The 27,896-nt window shown below is 45.6% G+C and overlaps 1 protein-coding gene across 3 annotated transcripts in view; it reads left to right on the top strand.

Moving 5' to 3' along the window:
- Nucleotides 1–970: 970 nt before the first annotated feature.
- The window catches only part of ABCG1 (ATP binding cassette subfamily G member 1), a 67,341-nt gene continuing 40,415 nt past the window's right edge, over nucleotides 971–27,896 (top strand). Inside the window, exons 1-2 of one of the 3 annotated variants that reach the window (XM_059840078.1) lie at nucleotides 971–3,542; nucleotides 13,006–13,249. In XM_059840078.1, coding sequence (XP_059696061.1) covers nucleotides 3,396–3,542; nucleotides 13,006–13,249 — 391 coding nt within the window. In that variant the 5' untranslated portion in view covers nucleotides 971–3,395. Of the gene's footprint in view, nucleotides 3,543–9,995; nucleotides 10,097–10,479; nucleotides 10,658–13,005; nucleotides 13,250–27,896 lie in introns of those variants that run through there. The other 2 variants (XM_059840079.1, XM_059840080.1) reach the window with 2 other exon arrangements.

Here is a 27,896-nt window from a genome sequence, read left to right as displayed (position 1 = left end):
AATAGGTGCAATTATACCTTCCCCTCCTTTTATTTTTTTACAGCCTGAAAAACAATAATTTGGCCAAACTTCCTTAGGTTTGGCAGGAGTCATAACCCAAGTTACACCACAGACAGTTATTCAAATGATGACTAGGAAATATGAGGGGAAAAAACTATGCCTCTCCTTACATTTTGGTCTCCAACATGATTTTGCCCAGATTGCAGATTCTTTCCTCACAAAACCCAAGACAATTTCAGGTCTAGGGCTGAGGTGAAACAGGATCCAGGGGGTTCTGATCAGATACAGCACAGGCCCTGCTCTTCCTGGGGTCACCTGCTGAAATGAACCTGTCTGGATGCCAGGCACCCACCACAGCCACTCTGCCGCTGTCCCTTCACAGGGGAGAGAAAATATAATGCTCATGATTTAAGGGCAGAGAGAGAGACCACTCACTAAACACAATGATGGGTAAAACAGACTCCCTTGGGGCTATTAATTGAATTGAATTAATTAATTGAATTTATGGCCAAGAAAATCGGAGCAGGAAAAGGAGAACTGAAACCAGAGTTAAAACCCCCTGCTATCGTGGGCAGCCGTGTTTCCTCCCCCCGTGCGGCCGGGAGCCGGGAGCGGGGCTGTGCTCGGTGCATGAGGCGCCGGGGCTGCCGTGCTGAGGGAGCGGAGTCGTTGCCGTGCTGCAGCGGGGCCCCTGCGGCGGGCCATGGCTGTGCGCGAAGTTGTGTGCCGGGGGTGTCAGGGCCGGGAGAGTTGTGCAGGAATTGTGGGAGCGCGAGTGCAGGGCTGGGGCAGGAGTTGCGGGCAAGCGGCGGAGCGCGGGTCGGTGTTGTTCGGGGTGCGGGGCGTGAGGGGCAGGCGGGTGCGGTGTGGGCGTGTGAGGGGGTGGTGGGTGTGAGCAGGAGAGGTGGAGCGGGGTGGAGCGGGGTGTGTTGGGGGCGGTGTGGGGGCAGGGAGGTGTGTGTGAGGGTTGTTGTGCGTGTGTGGTGGGCTTGGAGGCAGGCGGTGAGGGCTGCGGTGGGCTTGGAAGCGTTGGGTGCCGTAGGGCAATGGGGAAGACGGCAGCGAGGGCGGGCCTTGGGGCAGGAATGAGGAGCCCGGCTGAGGGAGGCGGAGCGGACTGAATGTTTGGCTCCGAGCTTTGGGCAGCTGCCGGAGAAGTTTCGCTGAGCGCAGGTTCGAATCGGACGAGCGGAGTTAGTGCGGCACCGCCTGGAAAGCGCCTTCCGCATCTTCTGCTGTGGACACTGGATGCTCGGAGCAGTCCATGGAAGGTCTCGTCGGACGCGGTGCCGTTCTTGGTGGCGTCAGGACGTTTGCCAGGTGCTCGCAGTGAGCAGAGCCAGGAAGGCAAACTTCGATTAATCCACCGCACCACCGTTAATCTCAGCAACGCAGCACTGCAAATCATCTCCGTGCTCTGCCCGAGCGGGAGCTACATACACGAAGCACATCCTACCGGCTCCTGCAGAGGACAGGCACTTGAATTCCACACCGTGGAAGACAAAACCTCCCTTTTCCTCAAATTCATTCTTCTCTTACATTCATCTACTTACTTCTTACCTCACCCTCCCCCCGTCCTTTCCTTGAAATTTCCTCTTCTCTCTTATTCTCCACTGCACACTCACACCTACCACCTGACACCAACTCAGGGGCTTACAATCAACCCATCACTTTCTTCCTTAACCTCATCTTTCTCCTCTTCAAACCTGTGCTTCTTCCACTTTCATTTTCCCTGGAATAAGAACTGACAAGAGCCACAAGACTTTTGCTGGTTCCCTTCCCCACACCAATTTTATTTCCCTAGATGATAAATAAATCTATAGAAATAAAGGTCACAGGGCATCTGAAGACAGCAGACATACTCCGCAAGCCATCCCAACCACCTTGTGGTTTCAAATGCCAAAACCTTCCTCTCTCCACCACAAACTGTTACTGTTAGAGTTTTGTTCTGGCAAATAGTTGCATGAGCCTTTCACAGTGGGCACTTCCTATTTGCTCTCAGCTTGACTCTTTAGGGAGATTTCTCCTGAAATCTTTTCCAGAAAACTCCTTCAACTCTGCCCACAGCAGCTTACATTAACAGCAACTTGCAAATTGGTCATCCTGGGGTACAGTTTGAGTGAGAATGCCATCGAAAATATTTTGCCTTTTACTGCTCCTTCTTTTTCCCATCTCCACGGTGAGTGCCCAGGGGCAGGGTGCTGTGGGAGAGGTGCTGCTTGCAGCTTTAGATGAGAAAAACATGAGTTTTTGGTCATGGATGAGAATTGCCTTTGGGAAGAGCTTTCAGGTGCTACGTCCAAGGTAAATCCTCCAGGCATCAATCTTTCCCTTTCAGGCATTTCCTTCTGCCTAACCTTTCCTGGTGATGTGTGTGTGTGTGTCCCTTTGCCAGGTGCTTGACTCCATCCCTTGGCAGTGCAGAGGGAGGCTGAGCTAAAGGATTTCAGGAGATTGGAGCCATGCCTTATTTCCACCTTGCCCTGCAAATTGAGGCTGCAGCCTTTTCATCAGACTGCAAGAATATTTCCTTCTCCTAATCTGCTCCCAACAGGTTTGCTGAAGGTTTCCCTTGGCTGTCACTGTGTGAGTGCTCTCACTTTGTCCCCTGTGCCCAGGCCCTTGGGCTGCAGTCTGGGGAGGTGCAGTCCAGGGAGATGGGATGCCTGAAACCCAGCTGTGATTTCCAGCCACGAGCGTGAGCCATGTGTGCACATTTCTGCTTGTAACCAGGGCAGCATGATTTGAGGGGCACTGCACTGGAGGAATGCAGAAAGATGTCCAAAATAGCCTCTGTGCTGGGGGCCTTTTCCCTAGAGCCCTTGTCTTCTTCCAGCATGAAGCAAAATCTGCTGGTTCTTCCTTCGTGATAGCTGAGGGAAAGGCTGCAAGTGTGCTCTGTTTACATCAACTGGAAGCAGTGAGTTCATAGAAATTCTGCCCGGGGTCTGACAAAATAACTCCATGTGTTCAAGCAGGAAGCCTGGCAGTGTGTTTTCTTGCTCTCTCCTAGCACATCTTGGGATCAGCTGGCAACTGAGGGCTACTTAGAAACAAACTAACGAACCACCAGCTCTTGCAGAGCCCAGCTAAGCCCCTGTGGTTTCTTCTTTCCCCTTTCAGTTTGCTAGATTAAAAAAAAAAAAAAACTTATAAAAAAATCCTGAAACACCAATCCCTTGCATCATAGGGAAGGCTGTACCCTTCTGATTGCAGAAATGAACTGCAGCTGAACTGCTCAGACACAGCTTGCTGTTCTGCCCTTCAGTTTCTTGCCTGTGCATCTCTGGAGGGGGACGCTCCAGTAGCCAGATGTAAAAATGCAGATAAAATCCGGTGTGAAATGAGCATGGGAAACCTCTTGTGTTATTCCTGGAAGTGTCAGCTGAAGACAAATGTGTGGAAGACACAGCTCAGGTGGCATCCATGTCTGTAGCACTGGCCATGGCAGTTCCACGTCAGTGTCTGGAGCCTTTCCCTGGGGACAGGGAAGCCAAGATGGATCCAGAATCCACCCCAAATCAAGGTCAATATTGAAGAAGGTAAGCCAGAATGTTCTTCTTTTGGGGATGCCCATTTCTTTCCAATCTCTCCGAGATCCTCCCTCTTTTGAAAGAGAATCCCCATGATTAGCTCAGATAGCAATTTTCCAGGCAGCTAAAATTAGAGATGGATCCCACCCATGACACAGAGTATGCCTAACCTGAAAGGAATGACTGATTATGTTCTTCAGTATTCAATAGATCTGAAGGCAGCTCTGTTTCAACTGACTGATCCCATTCTTCTCAAATAGCATGACTGGAGTGTTTCCAGTATGGACAGGGAAGCATTAATGTCATGTACAGAAAGACATGACAAAAGTCAGTGGGTTGAGAACCACTGTTCCAATAAACAGGGGAGGGCAACAACAGGAAGAACCAGAGCTGTGAAAGCAAATCTTCAGGGGAGGGTAACTTTGAAGTCAGAACCAAAGCATCCTCAGGGTATTCCGTATCTTTTAACCGTTACAAGCCTTTATTAAAAATAGGTGCAATTATACCTTCTCCTCCTTTTATTTTTTTACACCCTGAAAAATGATAATTTGGCCAAACTGCCCAAGGTTTAGCAAGAAGCACAAGAGCCATGTCCCAAATAAAATTGGGAAAAACGCAAATTACTTGTTTTTAAATTTATTAAAAGTTTAATAGTAATGAAATGGTTATAAAAATAGTAATACAATTAGAGTAATAATAATTTGGACCATTTGGATTAGGACAACACAAGACAGTAAAAACAAAGAGTTACAGACATCCAGGTACCTTTTTCTGGGCAGCATATGCCCGAAAAATGACACATGTTAAACAAAGGGTTAATCCTTAAAACCAACAGCCTGTTGCATATTCATACACCTCATACATGATGCATAATTTCCATTCAAACACAGGATTCTGTCTGGTCATCGTCAATTTCTTACTTATAATCCTGACAGCATCATTCTTCATGAGCGAGGCAGGAAGAAGTTAGTTCCTCCTGATAATGGAGGAATAAATTTTCTTTCTCTGAAAGATTTAGTTGTCCTGTGACTGCTATCTCAGTGTGAGTCTTGTCATCAAAAAAAAAGTGTCCTACATAGCATAGTTTTTACTTTAAGATTTTATTATACCCTAAAACGATATCTAACACACTACTTAAGAGAATTAATACAGCATTACTTTCAAACACAACACATATAATATTCCTTTGAATATTTGCAAAAAGCCAATCATGAGATACACATTTTTCACAACACCACAGACAGTTACTCAAATGATGGGTATGAAATTTGAGGGGAAAAAACTATGCCTCTCCTTACATTTTGGTCTCCAATATGATTTTGCCCTGTCTGCAGATTCTTTCCCCACAAAACCCAAGACAATTTCAGGTCTAGGGCTGAGGTGAAACAGGATCCAGGGGGTTCTGATCAGATACAGCACAGGCCCTGCTCTTCCTGGGGTCACCTGCTGAAATGAACCTGTCTGGATGCCAGGCACCCACCACAGCCACTCTGCCGCTGTCCCTTCACAGGGGAGAGAAAATATAATGCTCATGATTTAAGGGCAGAGAGAGAGACCACTCACTAAACACAATGATGGGTAAAACAGACTCCCTTGGGGCTATTAATTGAATTGAATTAATTAATTGAATTTATGGCCAAGAAAATCGGAGCAGGAAAAGGAGAACTGAAACCAGAGTTAAAACCCCCTGCTATCGTGGGCAGCCGTGTTTCCTCCCCCCGTGCGGCCGGGAGCCGGGAGCGGGGCTGTGCTCGGTGCATGAGGCGCCGGGGCTGCCGTGCTGAGGGAGCGGAGTCGTTGCCGTGCTGCAGCGGGGCCCCTGCGGCGGGCCATGGCTGTGCGCGAAGTTGTGTGCCGGGGGTGTCTGGGCCGGGAGAGTTGTGCAGGAATTGTGGGAGCGCGAGTGCAGGGCTGGGGCAGGAGTTGCGGGCAAGCGGCGGAGCGCGGGTCGGTGTCGTTCGGGGTGCGGGGCGTGAGGGGCAGGCGGGTGCGGTGTGGGCGTGTGAGGGGGTGGTGGGTGTGAGCAGGAGAGGCGGTGCGGGGTGGAGCGGGGTGTGTTGGGGGCGGTGTGGGGGCAGGGAGGTGTGTGTGAGGGTTGTTGTGCGTGTGTGGTGGGCTTGGAGGCAGGCGGTGAGGGCTGCGGTGGGCTTGGAAGCGTTGGGTGCCGTAGGGCAATGGGGAAGACGGCAGCGAGGGCGGGCCTTGGGGCAGGAATGAGGAGCCCGGCTGAGGGAGGCGGAGCGGACCGAATGTTTGGCTCGGGGCATTGGGCCGCTGCCGAAGAAGTTCCCCTGAGCGCAGGTTCGAATCTGGGTGAAGGGCATGGCGTAGGTCAAGGCTTAGGCTCCCTGTGGGCGCTCCCAGCGGCTTAGTGCGTCCTTCAACTCCGTGGACGTGTTCGATGCTGTGTACAGAACACCCCGGGGAATTGAGGTAGTGCGCCCGCTGTGAAGAGGGAAACCAGAGTCCTGGGGGTGATCCAGTGATATCGTCGGTGCCTCTTGGGAGTCAGCACGGCGAAGAAAGTGGCGCTTGCAATGGTGCGCTTGGAATTGGTGGAGTTTACGGCCAATCTCAGCAACGCAAGACTGCAAAGGATTAGTGCTCTGTTTAAGCGGGAGCTGAATACACAAGTGAAACATATAGGGCTCCTGCTGACGACAGGCACTCCCAAATCATTGGAGGCAAAACCTCCCTTTTCCTTAAATTCATTCTTCTCTTACACTAGTCTACTTTAGTGCTTACACCCCCCCCTTACCTTTCCTTGAAATTTCCTTTTCTCTTCTCTCTCTCTTATTCTCCACTGAGCACTTACACCTACCACCTGACACAAACTCAGGAGCTTGCAATCAAACTATCACTTTTTTCCTTAACCTCATCTTTCTGTTGTTCAAGCCTGTGTTCTTTCCACTTTCATTTCCCCTAGAATAAGAACTGTCAAGAGCCACAAGACTTTTTGCTGGTCTGCCCCCCCCCCCCCAATTTTATTTCCCTAGATGATAAATAAATCTACAGAAATAAAGGTCACAGGGCATCAGAAGACATCATACATACTCCACAAGCCATCCCAACCACCTTGTTTTTTCAAATGCCAAAATAATCCTCTGTCCATCACAAACTGTTGTTGCAGTTTTCTTCCAGCAAATCATTGCATGAGCCTTTGACAGTGGGAACTTCCTTTTTGCTCTCAGCTTGATTCTTTAAGAAGATTTCTCCTGAAATCTTTTCCAGAAAACTCCTTCAACTCTGCCCACAGCAGCTTACATTAACAGCAACTTGCAAATTGGTCATCCTGGGGTACAGTTTGAGTGAGAATTCCATCTAAAATATTTTGCCTTTTACTGCTCTTTCTTTTTCCCATCTGCCTCCTCTACACTCTTGCTGCACTTTTCCCACGAGTTGTATCCCAGCACTGAAGTCCACTGTGGCCTTTGCATTTCCTGAGGCTGCAGCACTTCTACACATGAACCAGTTCTTGCAGAGACACCCCAGCTAGCAGTGCTGCACTAAAATGCCTCCTGTGGCTCTGCTGAACATCTGTCCTCTCTTGCCATCGGTGCATTTCCACTTTTCCCTGTCCTTCCCAGTGCATTTCTGCTTGCAATGTTCTTTTTATTTCCTGTGGGCTGCACCAGTCTAGTGTCTGTAATGCTTATCCTGCTTTAAAGCCTGGAAGCTACTACTATTTCCTCATCTATTTTAGTAGTCAGGGTTTTGTCCCTGCCTGCCTGTCTGTAACTTCCCTTCTTTTTTTTTTTTTTTTGTCCTGGATTTTTTTAAACACAGTTTTAACTCTCTCCTTTTTTTTTTTTTCCTTCTTTTTTTTTTTTTTCCCCTTCACTCAGAGTTGTATTCTTGCTTTTTTTTTTTTTTTGTCTGCAGGGACCAGGGGATCACCTGTAAAGTTAATGGAAGAGTTAATGAGGGAATGTAGGAATGCAGGAGAATGCTATTTTTAGCATGCTTCATCTTATGTAATAATTTTTTTTCCCTGTGTGGTATCAAAATAGATACCAAAATACCAAATGGAACTTGGTTTCTGATAAACCTGTTTTATGTCTCAGTGTTTTACAAGAAACCCTTTTAGATACTGATACTGCAGCCACCATGATAAAAATAAATCCCAGGGATCTGGTCATTTACACTTGCCCAGGAAAAACTCTTGTGGAAGGCAGCACCTTGGTACCACAAACTTCTCATGGACAGAGCTGAAACTTGGTTTGTGCAGCAGATTTCAGGACTGGACATTTCAGTTCTGCTACAGCTTTTATGCTGCTTTCCTTGCTTCTCTCTCAGCCTTTAGGAAGTTAAAACAGGATAGCAAACCTTGAGCTGGGTCTGCATCACACATTCACGAGGATCAGGGTATGGCTTCCTCTGTCTCTAGTTCCACCTCAAAGTTAAAATAATGATATCTTTAAGTATTTTTTTTTTTTTTACCCTGTAAATGCCTTAAACACACACATCAGTATTTCATAGCCCTTTTCAGCTCCTGTATGGTGATAATGCACCTTTTGCAATGTTCTAAGGGAAACTACAAGAGACGGGTTTGAATAAATTGTGGGTGCTACAAACACATGCTCCAAATCAAGTTAACTAAAACCTTGGGATCCTCACTGGAAGAATGCATCATAAATTCTTTTTATTCCTAATACTAGGTGATAATTGTCTTTAAAATGTCTACTCAAGCACAGTTTAAGCCTTCAGTGAGGACTTCTGAATGGGTTCATCCATGTTTGAGTGGTATTCCACAGCAGGTAGATACTTCTTCCCCAATAAATGAGTTATACATAAATAACATTCTACAACACCGAAGGACTGAATCCAAGGCTGAGCTTAGAGACTCCACACTGTTCCTTGCCAAGGGTTGCAGTGGATGGTGAATTTTGCATGTTTCCAAGGAGGAGTCTTCCCTCATGGAAGAGTTTCCCACTGAGGGTTATTAGCACATTCTGGAGAGACAATCACCCAATGAAATCCTTGAGCCAAGAACAGCTGTGGGCTGGGAAAGCATCTGGGAGACATTTGACAGAAGCCAACCCTGTGCTGAAGCACTTTTTTGTGCATCCACCTCGCAGCCACTGTCAGGAGGGAGGACACTGAAGGGCAGGGACCACATCTGACCTGGCACAGATGTTCTGAGCAGCAGTTCCCTCCCTGCAGCGCCGTGCTGCCTGTGGTAAACACAGGAATAAAATACTTACCTGCCTCCCAGGGCTTTGTGAGGCTTATCCCGTGTCTGTACAATGTTACACAAGTTCCAACCACTCTGGGAAGCTCCCTGATTAGAAGATTCCTCTCAGATTATGAACTCCTGTATGTCATGTTTGGTAGTTGCTCTGAAACCAGTTCTCAGACCGCTGCTGTATTTTATCCCCATTTTCTGCTGTTTCCAGAGGAATTGAGAGGGAGCCTCAGCACACACCTAAAACAGTCCCAGCAGGAATGGGAACACTCAAATGGCTGGTGGGGTTTTCAGCATCTGGCTTCTTGGGGTAGATATTTTTGTCCCCAGGTGGCAGAGCCAATGAATCCACCTCCAAGCCTAGTCATGGATCCAGATCCAAGCCAGCAGAGCCAGCACAGCCCTAGTGCCATGTGAACACCACTCACTGCCCTTCATGTGCAGGACCTCAGTGTCCAAAGGGAGGTCAGAGGGTGGGCCAGGCTCTGCTCAGTGGTGCCCAGCAGTGGGACAGGAGGAATGGGCAGAAGCTGATGCCCAGGAAGATCCACCTGAACATGAGGGAAAACTTTCCACAGCAGTGACTGAGCACTGAACAGATTGTCCAGAGATTGTCCACAGAGTGTTCTTCACTGGAGATATTCCAGAACCATCTGGACACAATCCTGTGCTGTGTGCTCTGGGATGACCCTACTGGAGCAGACCCTTCTGTGGTCCCTTCCAGCCTAACCATTTCTGTGATTTTGTGATTGTGTGATGTCGCTGAAATACAGGTCTTTGGTGTGAGGAGAATGTAGAAATGAATGGAGAATGTAACTCAGTGACAACTTTCCTTCTTCTCCATTCCTGAACTACAATGGCTTGCTCACAAATCAGTGGGTAGGAGTCCCAGGGCCAGAAGAACTGCCTCGTCCTCACGAAGATGGAATGCACAAGGCGATATTGGATGGTGCTTCTACTCCCCGTTTCCTAAGGGAAGGCCTCCGGGAGCTCTTTAGGAAGCTATCGCTGCCTGGAGCGTGGCGACAATGCAGGCTGACCTCTTCATTTTGTGCCGGCGAGCGACCTTCGGTGCCCCAGTCCTCAGGACAAGCGTCTGCCGCGTGTTTGGGCAGAGAGACAGCCACGGCCACCAGCGGCTTGGGGACACGCTGCCCACCTTCCCCAGTGCCGAGGGGTGCCCCGACCCCGCCGCTCTCCCCATCCCCGGTGGGGGCGGGCCGGGGCGGGGGCTGCCCCAGCTCCATCCCGGCCCGCCCGCCTCCCGCAGCCAGTCGGGGCGGAGAGGCGGCACTGGAGGGCTCCTCCGCCAGCAGCCGGGCGGGCAGCGGTGCACATGGCATGTCTGATGGCGGCTTTCTCCCTGGGCAGCGCTTTGGTAAGGCGCGCCTTGCCTTCCCTCCGCGGGGCCGCGGCCAGCGCCGGGCGGGGGGCGAGGTGCGGGGCTGGGGGACGGAGATGGAGCCAGGGCTCGGCTCCCGAGACGCTTCCCGAGGGAAAAACAGGGTCGGAGGGTGCGCCCGGGGCTGCGGGGTGCAGGATGGGGGCTGAGAAATGCGAGATGCAGGGTTCAAGGTGAGGGATGCGGGATGAAGGATGCGGGATGAAGGATGCGACTGTGCGAGCGGCTGGCGGCGCACGGCGGAACTTGACCGCTGGTTACCTCTGTCTGTAGCTAAGGCGGGGGGATTATCGCCGAGCATGCTCCCTGAGCCGCTGCGTCCCGCCGGCTTCCCAGCGGATTTGCGGAGGGACCGTAACCTTTGCATAACACCCGGGGCCGGCGGGGGACGGAGCGGGCAGAGCCCGCGGGACAGTCCTGCCTCTGCCACCGGGCGGGCGCTGCAGTCCCCGCCGGGCGCCGGGAGCGGCCCGGCTCCTCACCGGCTCCATCAAACTACATGGGAAATAGCCCAAAGTGTCCAAAATCAGCTGAGAGGTGAGCGCGGTCCTGCGGAGCGGCCGGTCCTGCGAGCGCAGGGCTCGGGATGCGGGGCTGGGGCATCTCTGGGGGGAGTGGCAGCGGAGAGGAGAGCGCGCAGTAGGTGTTGGGGCGTACAGAGGGGGTTCAGGTGTGTCTGTGCCTTACATACGGCTTGGCTAAGCTGGGACTGCCCAGCTTTTTCCAAGCGAAGGGGATCCCGATACCAGGAGGCGTTTGGATCATCCCAGTTGTTCGGGGGGATCCTCACCCATAGCGGGTGGTCCCTGGAGGAGGAAGGTGTGTGAACAGGGAGTTCGGTCCACAGAGTGACTGAAATTGTTTAATGTCCCAGTAACAAAAATCTTTGGCTTCATACTCTTGCATGATTGAGTAGTCAGAGGCAAGGGTCTTGTCCAAAGGATATTTGTTTTTGAATCGATCTAAACTGGAGAAGCTCTGACTGTCACCTAGATAATCAAGGTGACCTGCTCATTCAGAGTTCATTTTTGGATATTCCCTCTGATTGCTTGAAGGTGCCCAGTGGTTCCTCAGAACAAAAGAGATTATGAGTGCCAAAGACAGCCTTGAAAACATTCAGGGAAGAATATTGTTAACTCACCTTCTCCTAGTTTCTAGGGAAGTTCCCCTGCTTTAATTGTTGAGCTCTACGATGTTTCACATTACTCTTGTTATGTTCAAATTACATACCGTGGCAGTGAACTATTTAAGAATTTGACAGTAAGTGTTAGTGGATACCTAACCTCTAAGTAACTTGAGAGCATGATTAAAATCTCTTTCTTGAGAAAATGTGGTGAGCAGAACTGATTATTTTCATCCAGAACTTGGGGCTTGTGCGTGAAGAATGTGAAGATGCCAGCTATGGAGTGGTTAAGCAGGAGTACTTTTTTTTCATCAGTGATTATGTAGCACTGGAGGTTTTCAAAATTTTTTTGTCAGCATTCATGACAAGTGACTGATCTGAGCTGGGTTGCTCTTACAGCAAAGATGGGAAGACCAGGAACCATGAGAGGGAAATGGATGTGGCACAGGCAAGAGGAGGCAGTGTCACTTCTTAGCTGAATTAGACAAATAGAGGGAAACAGTGGCAAGATCTGCAGCTCTGTTTGTGTTCATGCATAGAAAAGTAGTGCAGCACATCTGCTTTCCAGAAGATAACTTTGTATTATGTGTCAGCATGGAAAGCCTGGCACATCAGCCATCTACAGAAGCCCTTTCCAATACAAATCTACATCAAAATTACTAAATTTCCTAATAGACAACTGTGCAGATGTTTGCCTCTGCTTGTGACATCCACCAAACAACAGATGACAGCGAGCAGCCTTTAAACAGAACTGTTCAAAATTCTGTTTAGCTAAAGAAAATTCATGACTGTTTTTCTTTTGAGCTTACACACATCCTGCTCATATTGGTGCAAGGCACCTGTGGTGGTAAAAGGAAACCAAAAAAATCCAAATTTTGTAGGCATAATAAAAAAAAAGGTAGAAAAAGATGGGTGAAAGGCCATTGTCATGGCCAGGAGGGGAGGGGGAGGAGGTTTAGTCCAAAAAGTGCCAAGTGGAATTGCACAGAGTGCTGTGATAGGCAAAGTGTAGCAAGAGGGATGGCTGTGAGCACAGGCCATTGACCTTATTGACCTTACAGTGTCAGTGATGCAAGAACTGGAGCAGGGTTTGTGTGCTCATGTAGTGATAAGATTTCCATTAGTTATCACTATCAAGCACGGAAAACACTCAAGGATTTTGGGTGCAAAGCATTGTGCTTTCCTAAAAGACCTCCAGAAAAGAACTTGTATTGTCCCAGGTTGCAAAGTCGCCAGAACTAGCAGTGCAGGAGAAAATAAGGCGTGGAATAGTATATTTGAAAATTCTCAGAAATATTATTTCACCTTGACAGAAGCATAGGCTGATCCAGAGGAGCAAGAGCTCTTGGATATTTTGAGTGGCTGTCTTTTGAAATGTCTGCACAAATAATTGTTTGGCCAGCTTCCTTCCCCCTTCAGCTCTGTCCCAAGCCCTGGAATCAGAGTAACTAGAACCAAATTCCTTAAGTGCATGAGAAACCAAATACAATGGGGACTGAACTTATAAATGCATTAATCTGGTGCAAGATCTGAAAGAAAAACTAGTGCTAAAGGAACTGTATGTGCTGCAAGAGCTCTTTTACCTCTTCTGTCAAGGCTCAGGCAAAAGAACCAACAAAAGATTGCTTTATTTTACTCCTCTTTCACCTTTCAGTGCATTACAGCTGGATTTTTGTGCTATTTAAAGAACAATTCTGGTGCAGAAGGTTTTAAAACGTGTTCCTAAACAAAAGTCTGTGAACTTTCTCCACTTTCCCTGCAGGGTGGCAGCAGTTCTGGTTGCACCATGGCCGAGCCCAAGTCTGTGTGTGTTTCTGTGGACGAGGTGGTCTCCAATGGCACAGACACCCAGGACATTCACCTCATCAATGGACACTTAAAAAAAGTGGACAATGCTCTGACAGAAGCTCACAGGTTCTCCTACCTGCCCCGAAGGCCAGCTGTGAACATTGAGTTTAAAGAACTGTCCTACTCTATCCAGGAAGGGCCATGGTGGAGAAAGAAAGGTGAGGAAAACAAGGTTTCATCCACAAGAGGCTGTAGAGGCAGCAGTTCACACAACTGCTCATTTCTGCCTTCCAATTCTTAAGGATCTGAAGTAAATATAGTATTGCTGTGCTGCCAAATATCTGTCCTGTGATCTTGCCTGTCTACAATTTATTGTTGAGGGTGGGTAGAGCAAGCAGGAGTTTAAACATGGGGGTGGGGGAAGTGAGGAGGCTTTGTTTTTTTACTCCTGCAATTGGCTGTTTTGTGAAATGGTTGTTTTTTCAGTACTCTTTCAGAACAGTGACTATTTCAGAATTTCAGAAGGCATTATACACCAGGAAAAAAGCTGTTTTCTTTAAGGGCTGTGTTTGGAAAGAAAGGCTGTGAGCTCTAGGTTTCTCTACAGCTTAGATGGGTCTCTCAAAGCTTATAATTTCTGTGATGAAATCACTGGCTCTTGCTGGGATGGAATCCTGAGGTTCAGTCAAGGACCAGGATGCTCTTTGGGTAGCTCCTTTGCTGATACACGCTGCAAAGAGCTCACAGGGCACCAAAATGATAGATATTGGGCACTTCTCAAAGAAGAGAAGTTTGGAGTAAGAAGAGATTATTCAGCTCTCTTCCCTATAGGTTCTTGGTGGATTCCAGTTCTAAAAGGTGATTCTGTCTTTTCTCCTCTGCTTGGCATCAATTCCTTTCATGCCTTCATTTGCTTTGTGTAACCATGTGTTTCCTAGAGATTTTTTGGTTTTTTGGGTTTTTTTTTTGGTGTGTGTGACTGGTCCTCTCTGAAAGGAAAACTAGGTCATGAAGTAAATTCCTGCCAGCAAAAAGTATGCCCAAGAGAAAAATATTGAAATCTTCAGGAGAATTTTGTGTACTAAATGACATAGTTGACCTTCCTTGAGGAATTCTCTCCCAGTAATGTAAATTGGCATGGTTGTGTGCTTTAGTTCTTTTTAGAGATAAGCCAGTGCAGCCCTCACCTGAGCCATACTTGATACCTGCACTGGCCCTGAAACTACAAATCCACTGGCTTAAAAGTTCCACTTGAAATTGTTTCACCAAGTACTTGGCTGCTGTCTGTAAATTGTATCATTATCACAACACCAAGGCTTCAATAGTCTAAAAATGTGTGGTATGAAAAGCTCTGGAGCTGTTGCCATGAAAGTGCTACTGTATGCGGACAGGCTGTGCATACAATTATTCATTTGTTGAAAGATCTGCAGATTTCATGCTTTAATGGGTTTTTCAACATCAAAACTGTATGTAGACCCACTGGCCTTCTTTTAATTACTTGCTAAAATTGCATGGAGCCACATTGTCCATAGGAGAACAGCTTGGTTTGGCAGCAACTTTGGTACATTCAAAATTATTCTTTATCTTATCAGAATGAGCACAAAACACTGAAGGTTTTTTGTCCTCCAAGAAATGGAGCTATGCCAAAATGTCTCATTTAAGATTTAAAAGCTTGAGATTTCTAACTGAATCTCTTTCTCACTGGCCAGAATTGATTGAGGTATTCTATACCCAAAACCTCTGTTCAGATTTTCTGACATGCCTGGGTGACTTGGCTTGGACAAAACAATGTCCTGGCAAAGCATCCTGCTGCTGAAAATGACCTGTGGAGGTATTTAGCTCTGGGCTATGGTTATGACTGTGTCACCACATTTGGATTTGAAAGAGGAGATTGAACTTTCCTGGCTGTCTGTGTGGAGGGGTTCAGGTCTTCCTCAGCTGCTCTCACACCTCGTGTCACCCCTGGGACCACCAAGGACAGGCTCAGAGTGGCTGAGATGCTGTCTGCCAGCAGGGCTTGGCTCTCCTCTGCTGCCAAGGAGCTGACACAGACTTGGGAGGTCTGCACCCAGTGCCAAGTGCCTGTGAGCCAAAGAGTGCTCTCACAGCCAGGGAGGTGAATCACATCTTGTGGCTGAGGCCATTCCCAGCTGGAGGCAAGCCCTTACCCTTCTCCTTCCTCATCACTGAGAGCACAGCTGGAATATTCTATCAGTTTGGGTGCTTCATATCAACAGAGATATGAAGCTGGAAAGGGTCTGTCAAAGGGGTAAAAAAATGGTTCAGGGGACCTACAAAGAGCAGCTGAGGAGTCTGGGCTGCTCCTGCCAATAGTGCCAGATGATAAATTACAAGAGCTTGTGGCCACACATTGCAGTTTGGGTGGTTTAGGGTGGACACCAGGACATAAATTCCTGTTCCCCAGCTGCAGCACTGTGATGTGTCACAGTGGGGGACATGTGGGGACATGTGGCTGAGCTGCTGATCTGATCTGGAGCTGATGGTTGTCTTGCTTTGAGTAGAAGGCTGGGCCAGGTGACCTCCAAAGGTCTCTTCCTCCAGTGTTTCAGTGACTTGTTGGTCAGATTATAGAAACATTCTAGAACCAAACTTTCCTCCCAGCCTCGTTCCCTCCTCCAGGGACTGGCTCAATATATTGGTTTTAAGAGAGAAGATTTTCCATTAGAGAAATAGAAAACCAAATTGCCTAAATAGTCCTCAGTGAAGGCAGGAACCAAACAGTTCAGGTTATCTGAACAGTGGTTCTGCAAGTAGAAGATTTTTTGTGTGTAATTTGGGATATCTCTCTTCAGATCTGGTGGATTTGTAGCTGAGTGCATTGCATATAAAACTATTCTGAATACCTTATACAGGTATAAGGTATTCAGAATAGTTCCAGTGGGAAACTGGGGCTTTGCAGTGCCCAAGAGAAGGGCAATATTGTGACTCCAAACACTGGTGGCTGCTTCAGTTCAGCACTCCTTGTGGGTTCCCTGTGCTAAAAGTCTCTCTCATTGCTGTAATGTGAAATATTTGAATTCACTTATTATGAGAAGAGTAGCAGAAAACATGCTGGGAAAAAGAAAGAAAGAAAGGAGATGTCTCTCAGTTCACATTGTTCTTGGGTGCTGGTTGTGGTAAGAAGAGATAAGGAATGCTGTTTCAAAAATGTATTTTAATTAATGGTGTTTCTATTCTTAAATGGAGCTTGAAAAAGAAAATCTACTATTTCTACATCATTCTCTATGACTATAATGAATTAGTTAAAACCTTTCAAGAGTGTTGGATCACAAAGGCAGAAGTACAGTTTCCTTGCAAAGACAATTTGTGCCAGCATGTTGGACAGGAATTCAGCTGAAGAGCAATTCCCTTCAGTAAAAATGGCATTGCAAAGTAATGTTAAGGTTAGGCTCTAAATTAGCAGAAGGAGGAATAATTAGTAGTGCTGCCATTGTGTTCTGTACTTAGCTTGATTGTTCAGACAATGCAACTCATGGTATGTCATGTCTTTTACTTTTCATTAAAAGCCCAAAGAAAGGTGAATTTGCATTGCTTGTCAACAACAAAGAAGCTAAATAAGCCATAGTAGACTTGAAATTGGAATTTTTCATTTATTTATGTCTCAGCCTTAAACTGCTTAATTAAACTATTAAATATCATTTTCTCTTTAAATATAAGGAGGGGCATTTTGATTCTAAGGTTTATATGATAAATGCTGCTCTCCTTATGAGGTTTTATCAGACTCATGGCAGAGATTGGTGTGACTCTGGAGCTGATTAATTCCTGCTGTAATTTCCCCTGAGGTTGGTGGGATTAACAGGGAAGGAATAGGGCAGGTCAGTCCTTGATCAAAGCTGCTCTCTCTGACCCATTCCATTCAGTAGGAGCTGTTGCCCATATGAGAATTTGGGAGAGGTTAAAGAGGTAAAAGTTTCAGAGGTTAAAGAGGTAAAAGTTTCAGAAGGTCTCAGTTGACTTTGGCATTTTCCTCATAAAGCTTTTAGGGAATTGGTCAGTAGGTAGAAACAGCTATTCTTTCAGGTTTGAAGGAAAGGGATTTCTGAGTGACTTGTGAGGTTAAGGATATTCCAGAACTGAAAATGTGTCTCAGTCTTTGAATCCAAGCCATGTTCAAGCATGTCCTGCTGGTTTCCTGTGGATCAGTGAGGTTCATGATTTCAGAAAGCCCCAAGGCTCCTGGAGGAACTGCTGTGAGGTTAAGATGGACTGGCAAAGCCAGAAAAAGGGAACTTCAGCACATTTAGTAGAAATAATAGGGTTCCTTAGTCAGGATACTTCTTCCTTTTAGGATGAGGGATCCAGCTGGCTTGAAGGGAAAAAGAAAGAGTCCTGTGTTAGATCCAGTGTGGATCCTTAAATGTGAAAAGCAAGATCTGCAGAGTTTTGGAACAAAACACGGCCAAAATTTCATTGTCTTGTCACAAAGCCATTTATCTAAGGGTTGAGAAAGAGATGGAAGTGGGTCTTGGCTTCTGAACTGTATGTTTAAACTGCAGTTTAAAATGGAAATCACAGGAACACAGAGATTGGTTTTACCAGTTCATAGAAAAATGACAGACATGTAGGTTTTCGTACTAGGTCTCCTGAAAACTGTTTGCAAGAGGATTTGGTAGAAAAGTCCGTGCCTCGGGTTTCTGTCATTTTTGTTAAAAGCACCATGAAATAATCTGGATTGTGGTTTGGGGATGAATTATGTATAGTCCCCTATACAAAGGGGGCATGAAAAGTACTTTGGAGCTTTCTGTCTGGGTCAAAGTCATTCAGCTTTACTTGAAAAAGATACATACTTTCTATATAGCCACAAAAGGACATTTTTTCTATTGTTTCTAGGTGGGTTTGCTATAATATAGGATGGAGATAGAAATATTCTGCCTATATAATTGAGTGCATCCAGCAAGAAAATAGTAATAAATTTGCTTGCAAAACACCATAACAACTCAGGGATTGCTTTGCTTTTTATTTTTTTTTCCCCCTCCCCTCTCACACTTCTCAGTATTCATGGTTAATTAGGCAACGTTTTAGTTGGAAATTTCTCCGTTGTTATTTTTAGGACTGTAATGAGTCACTTGTGCTACGTTCGAGTGCGAGCTCTGGTAGGATTTGGTCTGGAGTAACCTCTGAGGGAACGGGCTCTGCCCGAGCACAACGCAGCCGGGGATTTTCGCTACAGACATTCATGCTCAGCAGAATACGCCACATTTCTTGGTATTTCGGGTTTGTTCTGATGGCTCAAACCCCGTGGAAGCAAAGCAGAGAGGTGCTGCTGCCGTCTTTGCTGTCAAGGCTGTTGTTCCGCAGCTTGGGCGGCAGGAGGGGAATGAAGCACCGGGCTCGCTCCGAGGTGTCCGAGGGGGGAACACGGAGCCCTTGGCAGGTTGTTTGGTATTCATGGAAGGGCAGAAGTGGCCGTCACAGCCCGAGATAGTGTCCTCAGAACAGCGCGATCCCTGCCTGCCGGCTCCGAGCGCTGTGTGTGATGTTAATACCGTCCTCTGCATAAGATGGAAACTTCACCGCTGTCAAATCATCAGCAGAGATTTGAACAGGCTGGGCTTTGCTGATTTGCTTCGGTGCTGTCTTAGGAATTAGCTCTGGCACACACACTCGGACAGACCCCTTTCTTTTTATTTAGCCGGGAGCTTTATTTATTTAATTTTTTTGCAGCATCCTCTCTATGACTTCACTGAAAAGATCTCACACACCCCCCTCTCCCATCCCCTCCGGAGATACCCAAACGAAACACAGGAGAGGAGGGGGGGCCGGCAGGGGAGGATTTGGCCTAAATGATGTGCTAATCCGTGCTGGGGGAGTCGGAAAAAGCCGGCGTTGCTGGGGCAGGTGCAGTGCGGTGGAGGTGCCGCATGCCCGCCCGGGCGCGCCCGGCGCGGTTACTGCCGGGCAATGCACTGCAGTAACCCGGGATGCGCCTGCCGGGCTGCTCCTGCCGCTGTTGCTAAGATGGGAAGGAGGGAGGGAAAGATGCAGAACAGGAACGAGCAAAAACCCACTTTCCGAGAGAGATTTTTCTTTTCTTTTCTTTTCTCTTCTTTCTTTCTTTCTTTCTTTCTTTCTTTCTTTCTTTCTTTCTTTCTTTCTTTCTTTCTTTCTTTCTTTCTTTCTTTCTTTCTTTCTTTCTTTCTTTCTTTCTTTCTTTCTTTCTTTCTTTCTTTCTTTCTTTCTCTTTCTTTCTCTCTTTCTTTCTCTCTTTCTTTCTCTCTTTCTCTCTTTCTCTCTTTCTCTCTCTCTCTCTCCCTCTCTCCCCCTCTCCCCCTCTCCCCCTCCCTTCCTCCCTTCCTCCCTTCCTCCCTTCCTTCCTTCCTTCCTTCCTTCCTTCCTTCCTTCCTTCCTTCCTTCCTTCCTTCCTTCCTTCCTTCCTTCCTTCCTTCCTTCCTTCCTTCCTTTCCTTCCTTTCCTTCCTTTCCTTCTTTCCTTCCTTCTTTCTCTCTTTTTCTCTCTCTTTTTCTCCTCTCTTTCTCTCTCCCTCTTTCTTTCCTCCTTCCTCCCTTCCTCTCTTTCTCTCTCTCCCTCTTTTCCTTCCTTCCGCCACTTCCTTCCCCTCAAAATTTCCTTTCCTTCTTTTTTCCCCTTGCCTCTCTCTGCCAGATGGGTTGTATTGTTCTCCACCATTTTTTGCCTGCTTTGTCTGAGAGTTGTTTTCATCTCTTGTGCAAATTAAGATCCATATGTTAGGAAGAATAAACAAGTTAGGCTGGTTGAAACCAACTGCAATACTGGTAAAAGGCTGTTTTCAGGCAAATATTGTGTAGATTCCTTTTCAGTGGCTTAAAGTGTTGGCAAAATTGATTAAAACTAGGCATGATTTTTTAGCAGAGGGTTTCTAAGCACATGTTTTAACCTTGATAAAATCTGTGTAGTTTTTCTTTTAACACTTAGACTGTGTCAAGATGGTAAAAATACATTGAGTAACTGCTGTTACTGGAATAGTTCACAGTGTTTTATTAAGTGATAAATAACTCTTCCCAGTGTCATCTTGCATGTGTTCTGTAAAATAGAGGTTATTGGGAACAAATCTTGCTCAGCCCCTTTGTCTGATCCTTCTACTGTTTCCCAGCTGAGTATGCCCCTACTTCAGCATTACTTGTTTTCCTTCCGGCAGAATCCATTGTTATTGTGGGTTTGTTTTTGTTGGGATTTGGGGTGTTTTTCTTTGTTTGGAGTTTTTTTTTCTGGGGCTTTTTTAGAAATGTGCCCTGAGTTTGACTCAGTGTGTTTTGGTCACTGAGTCTTAAAGCATCTTAAAGAACATCTTCTTTCTCTTTGCTGTATTGTTTGTTAAACCTAAACATGACAATGACCTCACCATTTTCCATTCTAACTAATGTTTTGATACAATAAATTTTATTAACTGCTGCTGTGAAAACTTGTGGCTGAGGAAGGAGGCTTTAGAGAGTTACCAGTTAAACATTTAGAATTCATATGCCAGGAAGTGGTCACAGTGAGTTGTTTGGAATCTGAGCTCTGGTCTTTGCTGTTTCCATCTCTCACAAAAAGTGTTGGGGGATGGCTGTAACTCACCCTGACACCCTTCCACTACAACTTGCTGTATGCTGAATGGGATTTGATGAAATGATTTATCCTCTGCCATAGGTGGTCATGCCCTGCTCGAGGTGTTGAGGAGATAGAGGCAACAAACACCAGCATCTGGGTGTACTTTTGTCACACTTCAAAGTAGACTTTGGTTTCTGTAGTCTGGAGATTCATCTGAAGGCTGAGGAAAGATGAAGCAAGAGGCATTTTGCAATTGGAGACTTCAGACATCACATGGTTGATCAGGGTTTTCCACAACCTCACTAAAGGAAAGAGAAATCACAAGAGCAGACAAAAGCAGAAGCTAACTTGAGTAAAAATGCTGTTAAAGTTAATTTTTTGTTCTTCACTTTCATGCAATTTTGGAAAGTGCCTTCTGGAAGTCCTTGGGGTCTGAGCTTACCAGTTCTTTAGGGCAGATTTTTGTTCTATGGGGATTTAATATTTCAGAGTTCAGCTCTGTATCCTCTGAGAAATTATTTGCTTCTCACAATGTAGCATTTTTCTTGTAGGTAAGCTGTGGAGACAGTCAGAGCATGACACTGCTCAGTACGTGGCAGGCCCTCACTCAACTCAGCTGCTTTATAATTCACATCTGCACCCTTTAAACTTTGGATGGATAACTTTGTCTTCTATTAGAAAACAGTGTTTGGTCTTATTCTGAAAATAACAAGTCAAGACTTACAAGAAACAACATGCAAGGAGATCCCCAGCAAAATTTACATGATTGGCACGTGGGAATGAAGTGATTTGGATTTATAATTAAAGTGTTGCAAACTGAAAGGTGGGTGTTCATTCTCAAAATGAAAGTCCTTGAGGCAAAGCCTAAATCAGCCAGTGATGCTTTAACCCCAGAACCTCTGTGACTTGCATCTGGAGAGGTGCAGAAGGACACGTATCTTACATAAGACTGAGGTTTTTTCAAAAATAAATTGGGAGTTTGGGTCATCATGCCCAGAGTCCCTCCCTTTGCTGCAGGCATCTGAGAGAACTGACCACCTACCTTCTTGTGGGATGAATTTATTTAAGGGCTTTAATAAAATACCTTGTTGAAACATGACATCCATGTCAGATGACAAAATACCCCCTTTTTTTTTTAAGGTATTCCTTCTAAAGGAAATCACATGCAATTAATATTGCCAAATCTTATATCAGAAACTTCTGCACAAGGCCTTTCATCTCTTATCAAAAAGTCTTGGGTCAGTAAGAAGCTGAGGGGTTGATTCAGATTGCCTGCCCGCTGTGCCGGCTTTGGACCCAGCAATTTTTGATTGGCACCACTGGTACATAAAGACTACACATCCACAAGCTCTTATTTACCATGTGGAAAATTTAGTTTTCTTCTGTGAAAATAATTTACAAGCAGAGCTCTAGTCCCTGGCACTGGCAGAGTGTTCCTTATCAAGCCCAGGACCAAGCTTTAACAGACATCTTCTTCTTAATATCAAAGTCTATTGGGAAATGAAGAAACTGAGGGTCCCCAGATTGTCCAAATGTACTCACTTTTTCACCAACTTCACCAGAGGAATACATAATACACCATGTATGGAAGAATTACTGCCCTTTTCATCCAATTTTTTAAATTGTTCATCCCCAAGTATGATGAAGAAGGGTAACAGCACAGACAGAGGCCAAACAGTTTTGGTTGTTTTCAGTAACTCTGAAGCTCAGTAACTTCCTACAAGTAACTGCAAGGAGGCCTGCTGAAATATCCCATTAATGATTATTTTGAAAGCTGCTCCCTGGTGAATTCTGTGCTTTGGTGCAGATGTCTGAGTTTAATTTGGCTTGTGGACACTTTGTGGCTTAGAAAAGAAGATTTCGGAGAGAATATTTGATCTGAATGTGAGTGGTGGCATAAAGCACAGCAGGACCAGTGCAGTGTAAGTGTCTCTGGAAGGAGGACAAAGCAGTTCTGTCTAGGAAATGGAAATGGTGTGGCTGGAGATGTGTGCTGCACTGTGGCTCAAGCCAGCCTGCAGGTCCTCACTGGACCTTCTTGTCACTGCTGGGCTTCTCTTCCCTTTTGCAGCTCGTTTAGGCTCTGCTGATTTGTGGGGGAAACAGATGCACTCTGCAGACTTAATTTTCTTCAGAAGGCACAGGGATAAATCCATCCAGATTCTTACCAGGCAGAACTACATGGAATTACATAATAGCCGTAGAGATAACCGCTTGTTTGTTCAGGTTTCATTTTTTTGTTATCCATCTATTCCAAATAAAAATAAAGGGCAGAGACCTTGGCTTTACAAGCTAATTAACCATCTGCCTCTCATCTAGTATGTACAGCCTGCATCTTTTGTGTAAGAATCATATTTCTTCCGGCTTCACATGTTTAGAGTAATGACAAATGTTGTTTATAATTGCAGAGCATCTGCTGCAAAAGAGAGGAGAAGATTGAATATGCAGTGGTCAGGTTCCTGGGTGAATGAGAATGGACCTGTGCTCTGTCTCCTGCTGAGCTTTAGAGGGTAGGCTTTTATGCCAGACAGAAGAAAGAAGTTTCAAATGAAGCCATGCCCCTGGTTAATATGAAATTTAAAGGAAAAAAACCACCACAAACTGAAGCTTTTAATACTCTTGTTAAGCAATGGAGTTAAATTCTGCCCTGTTGCATCTGTTTTGTGCTTTTGAAGCAGTCAAGTGGATGGGGCTGCACCAGCAGAGCCTGGCCAGTATAATTTTTTTTTTTGGTCATGATGCAGTTATTACCTCAAGTGCTTTGCAAATTAAACACTCTAATAACACCAGCATGGCAGGGCTGGAATGGGTAAATGAGTACCCAATTAAAAGAAAGGGGATTTGAGCTAAATATTTGCTATTAGAGGAAGAGCATTTTCTTTTTCTGGGTCAAAAAGCCACAAACTGCAGCCAGCTTATTGCATATGAATATCAAGGGCTGATGTCTAAAATGCTATTTGAGGCTCATAAAGCTGAAGCCTGTGGGTGGCTGTCTGGGATGGAGTTCCATTTCCTTCTCCACTTGGAGAGGTGAAGCTCTGATGCTGCCACCAGAGAAATGTGAGCCAGGAAGCCAAGGACAGTGTAGGGGGGCACATCTGTGCACAGCTGGCAGTGAAAAGTTACTCCCCTGGGTTTTCATTTTAACCCTGAGTCTTGGAAAACTGCTTGAAGAATTTTCCCCAGAGAAACAAATTGACAGTACATAAATACAGAGATGACTGATGGGAGAGCTTTTGAACAGTGAGTTGGGTCAGTCTGTTTTGTAACCAGAACTGCTTAGTTCTTCACAAGGGGTATCCAATGATAATGACAATAATTAGAAAGTAATAAAAATTAAACTGTTAGGAGCAGCTGGAGCTGGGGGGACTTTGAGACATGAGGAGATTCCTCCTGCCCTGGTGTGTGGCAGCCTTGGTTCTGGAATTGCAAGTCCAGCTGGTGGTGAGGGAGGGCACCCAGGCAGCTGTATGGACCTGCAGGAGGACAGGGGGCTTCTCCAGCACCCTCCTAAACACAGATGACACCTGGGCAAACCTGAGCAGCCCAGTGCCTCACTGGCATCCCTCTTCTCTGCCTGGCTGTGGGTTGCACACACAAACACACAAAGATCTCTTCAACAGTGGGTTTTAGATATGTTGTCCATCCCATCAGTCCCTCAGACTTTGGTCTCCTTCAGTTGTTGGCATCTGGACCTACAGTAACCCCTCAGATTTGCAAACTCATTCTCCAGCAGCTGGTGTGGAAAAATTTCTGCTACTGACCACTGGGTCCATGGTGGTGTCTCCTGCACATGAACTCACAGGGGTGAGGACATTCCCATCATAGATATTTTTGCCTCTGATGAAGGGGAGAAATGATGAGAACTCCATCTTACCAGAAGGCTAATTAATTACTTTATTATACTATATTATTCTATATTATGTTACAGTATATTACATTACATCTAAACTGAATCTGCCAAGCACTCAACTGCACTCCACTGCCCAGAATCTTGTGGCTGTCAGCCCACAGTCCCAACACACTCACCTGGATTCAATTGGTCAGTGAATCAAAACACTCACAACAGAATCCAATTATCAGTTCCCTTCAGGTAAACAACCTTCCATGATGCATTCCACTTGTGAACAACACAGGAGCAGTAAATGGGATAAGCATTGTTTTTCCTTTCTCTGAGGTTCAGAGAAAGTCAATCTCAGAAATATTCTTGGGAAGAATTGTGCCTTGCTTTGCTCTGTGAAGAGAAATGTGGCGACACATTCCCACATGAGAAATTTGGGAGCAGTGTTTAGCAGGAGTGCAGGCTGGGCTGCAGGGATAAGGAGCTCTGTCAGACAGGGGTAGCTGCCTCCTGACATACCTCTGGCCCCTTTAATCCCCATTTCCATCTGCTTTCTCAGGCCTGTTTCTCCCCAGTCCTTGATCCATCCCTTTCCCTGCCTTTAGCAAGTCCCCAAAGTGTGCTGTGATGGATGTTTGTCCCTCTGTAATTCCCATGGCCACCCCATGGCTGGTTTTACACCACCCCAAACTCCCATTCCCCCTGCATGGCATGGTAAAGTTCAGCATTCCACAGAGACAATTTCCCTGGGGACACATCTTGGAGGGCTTTCCTCCAGGAACAGCAGTCCTGTTCTTTCTATTTTAGCATCTTCAGAGTGCCCAATTCAGGGGGCTGTGTCCTCTGAGCCTCAACTCAGTCTCTGTGCTCACTCTGCCTGGCCTTTTATCACATGACTGAGCAAAGACCATTGCTAGACCTTCTCAGCTGGTTTGATTTTTCTAAGCTTTGTATTTAAAAAGAAATGAAATAATATGGCTGGCCAGCTGTTTGTTTAAGCCCATGGAAAGTTTCCCTGTGCTGTAAATCATCACTGAAGTGGAACTCACTTTAGGCACATTTTTCCCCTCTCCTGTGAAAGTTTCAGGAAAGTTGTGAGTGACTGCAAATAGGGAATGGAGCTGCTGCACTTGTGATTATAATAAATCAGGCCCTGCTGTCTTACAGGCTGAGTTATGACAATATGTGTGAGCTGCTATATCACAAACAGTCAGAGGAGCTTGACAGACAGCCCTGAAGGAGGATTTGATACTTGATTTCTTGCCTGGGAGAACGATGATGTAAACCTGAAGGAGAAATTCATAACCTGAAGGATAAATACATTAAACCTGAAGGAGAAATACATTAAACTTGAAGGAGAAATTCATAACCTGAAGGAGAAATACATAACCTGAAGGAGAAATACATAACCTGACATATTCACCAGTCCCTGAACCCTGGGGTCGCTGTCAGACTTGGTGTTCATGGAGGATGATTGTGCCTTATGCAGTTGTCTGACATCTGGGGACACCAAAAGATGAAATTTCTGAATATACATGATAATACTAAACAGATTTACTCTTTAGTATCCTAGCAGAAATATGGGCCTCAGTCTCCTGAATCCCATACATCCTTTTTGCATTATAAAATCGACCAAACAAATAAAAATAAAGCAGGCCTTCCCATATAGGGCATGGCTGTGACATTTTAGCACTCATCTTTTGATTCTTATTGACAGGCAGTAAAAATAAGCTCCTCCAGCAAAGTGAATTGGGACAAAGGGAGGCAAATGCTTTACAGTAAATAAAAATAACTTCAAAGCCAACCTACAATTCTTCTTGGATGCTCAAACTGTGCTGCTCTAAAAGTACAGGCCCAAAGGAATGTTGGAATCACTGCAATGACACATTGGGCAGAGTTTAGCCAAGGAACAGGTATCAGCATTCTGCCAGGGCTGTTGTCTTATGATAGAACACTTTGGACAAAATTAACAGAAAGTAATAGAGTTTGATGAAGGAAGGGTATGGCCTAATGCCCAGAAGGAACTTTTTCACTTACTTGTATGTTTCACTGCTAAAACTACATTCTAAAAAGTACAGAAGCCAATGAAATTCATTTTAAATGTCAGTGTTGAATGTCACCAACATTCAAGGCATGTTTACATGGTGGTGGAATGTGTCAGCAGAAACCATCCCATACAGACATGTCTGAAAGCATCAGAGGACCTCCTTTCAGAGCCCTGAAAGAAATATATCACAAGTATATGGTATGTGCATTGTCTTTCTAGATATAAATATGTTCAATATATGTACATTTAATTTACCTGTACAGATACCTGTAAATATGAGTGAGTATATATATAAACACAGGCCATATATATATATATATATATATATATATATATATATATATATATATATATAGGGGTTATATAGATATTTATAGATTGTCTCTGCTTCCATATTTAAATCTATGTATGCACATACACTCAGGTATATTTATTTATGTACTAAAACTGGCTGCATATCACTGCAACAAACACTTTGAAGATAACATTTTAATCGAGGTGTATATTGTTCCTCCTCCTTTGTAGTGACAAGATGATGTAATTATGGAAAAGCAGCAGCAACCTTATTTTTTTTTTTTTTAATGAAAAGCAAGAGAGTAGCAGTTGCTTAGAAGTGGTTCAGGTCTGTTGCTACTGGATTAACAGCATAGCAGGCTAAAATAGCAGGAAAAAAGAATGTAAAATGGAAGCTGTTTTATCTGAGTGTCAGTGGTGAAAAGAATGGCATGAAGAAATGGCAGCATTTTGCAGATGCTTTTCAGTAGGGACTTATTACATTACATAAGTTGAGTAATTTTCTGCTCCCAGTCATTTCTCTGGTAATCAGATTGTTTGTGCTTTGTTCTTGTTTCCTTTAGAAGTTGTAGGAATTGGTTGGAGCTCTCATGTGTAGCAGTGGTGGGTCCAATTCAGACCTGTTTGGGTTATTTTGCCTGCTTATAGCTGCAAACAACATCATTGTCTGAATTTCCTCATTAGCTGAGCATCTTTGGAGCTTGCTTTCCTGCTGGGTGTAAAGGAGGGTATGTTTATGTGCCAGATAAATGGCTGCTACTTCTGTTTGTTTCAACAGTGGTTTGCTGCTGAAAACCGGGGGGAGTTGTGTATCTTGGATTTCAGAAGGAAAATATGGAGGTTTTAAGTAGAATAATGTGTTTTGATTTGCAAGAGCCACCAAGAGAGCGGTGCAGAGAACAGGGAAATGGTGGAGATGTTCTTCTGGCTGGTTTTTCTGGGGACTAGAAACATTCCTTAACTGCACCAGGAAGGCCAATAACAGCACTGCAGATGCACAGCTGGAGGGCACTTCCCAGGAAGAGCTCTGTGCACATGGTGGGTGTCCACATTCCCCTGTGGCTGTTTCTGCCTTCCCTGAGCACCTCTGATGTGGGAAAGGGAATGGGCTAAGGGGGGAATTGTCTGTTTGTGGTCAGCCTGGAGAGGACCC

Source organism: Haemorhous mexicanus, chromosome 2 (genome assembly GCF_027477595.1).
Source record: "Haemorhous mexicanus isolate bHaeMex1 chromosome 2, bHaeMex1.pri, whole genome shotgun sequence".
In the NCBI taxonomy this organism is placed as follows: domain Eukaryota; kingdom Metazoa; phylum Chordata; class Aves; order Passeriformes; family Fringillidae; genus Haemorhous; species Haemorhous mexicanus.
Note: the sequence above shows the minus strand (reverse complement) of the source record. Positions and strands in the feature narration are given on the sequence as shown.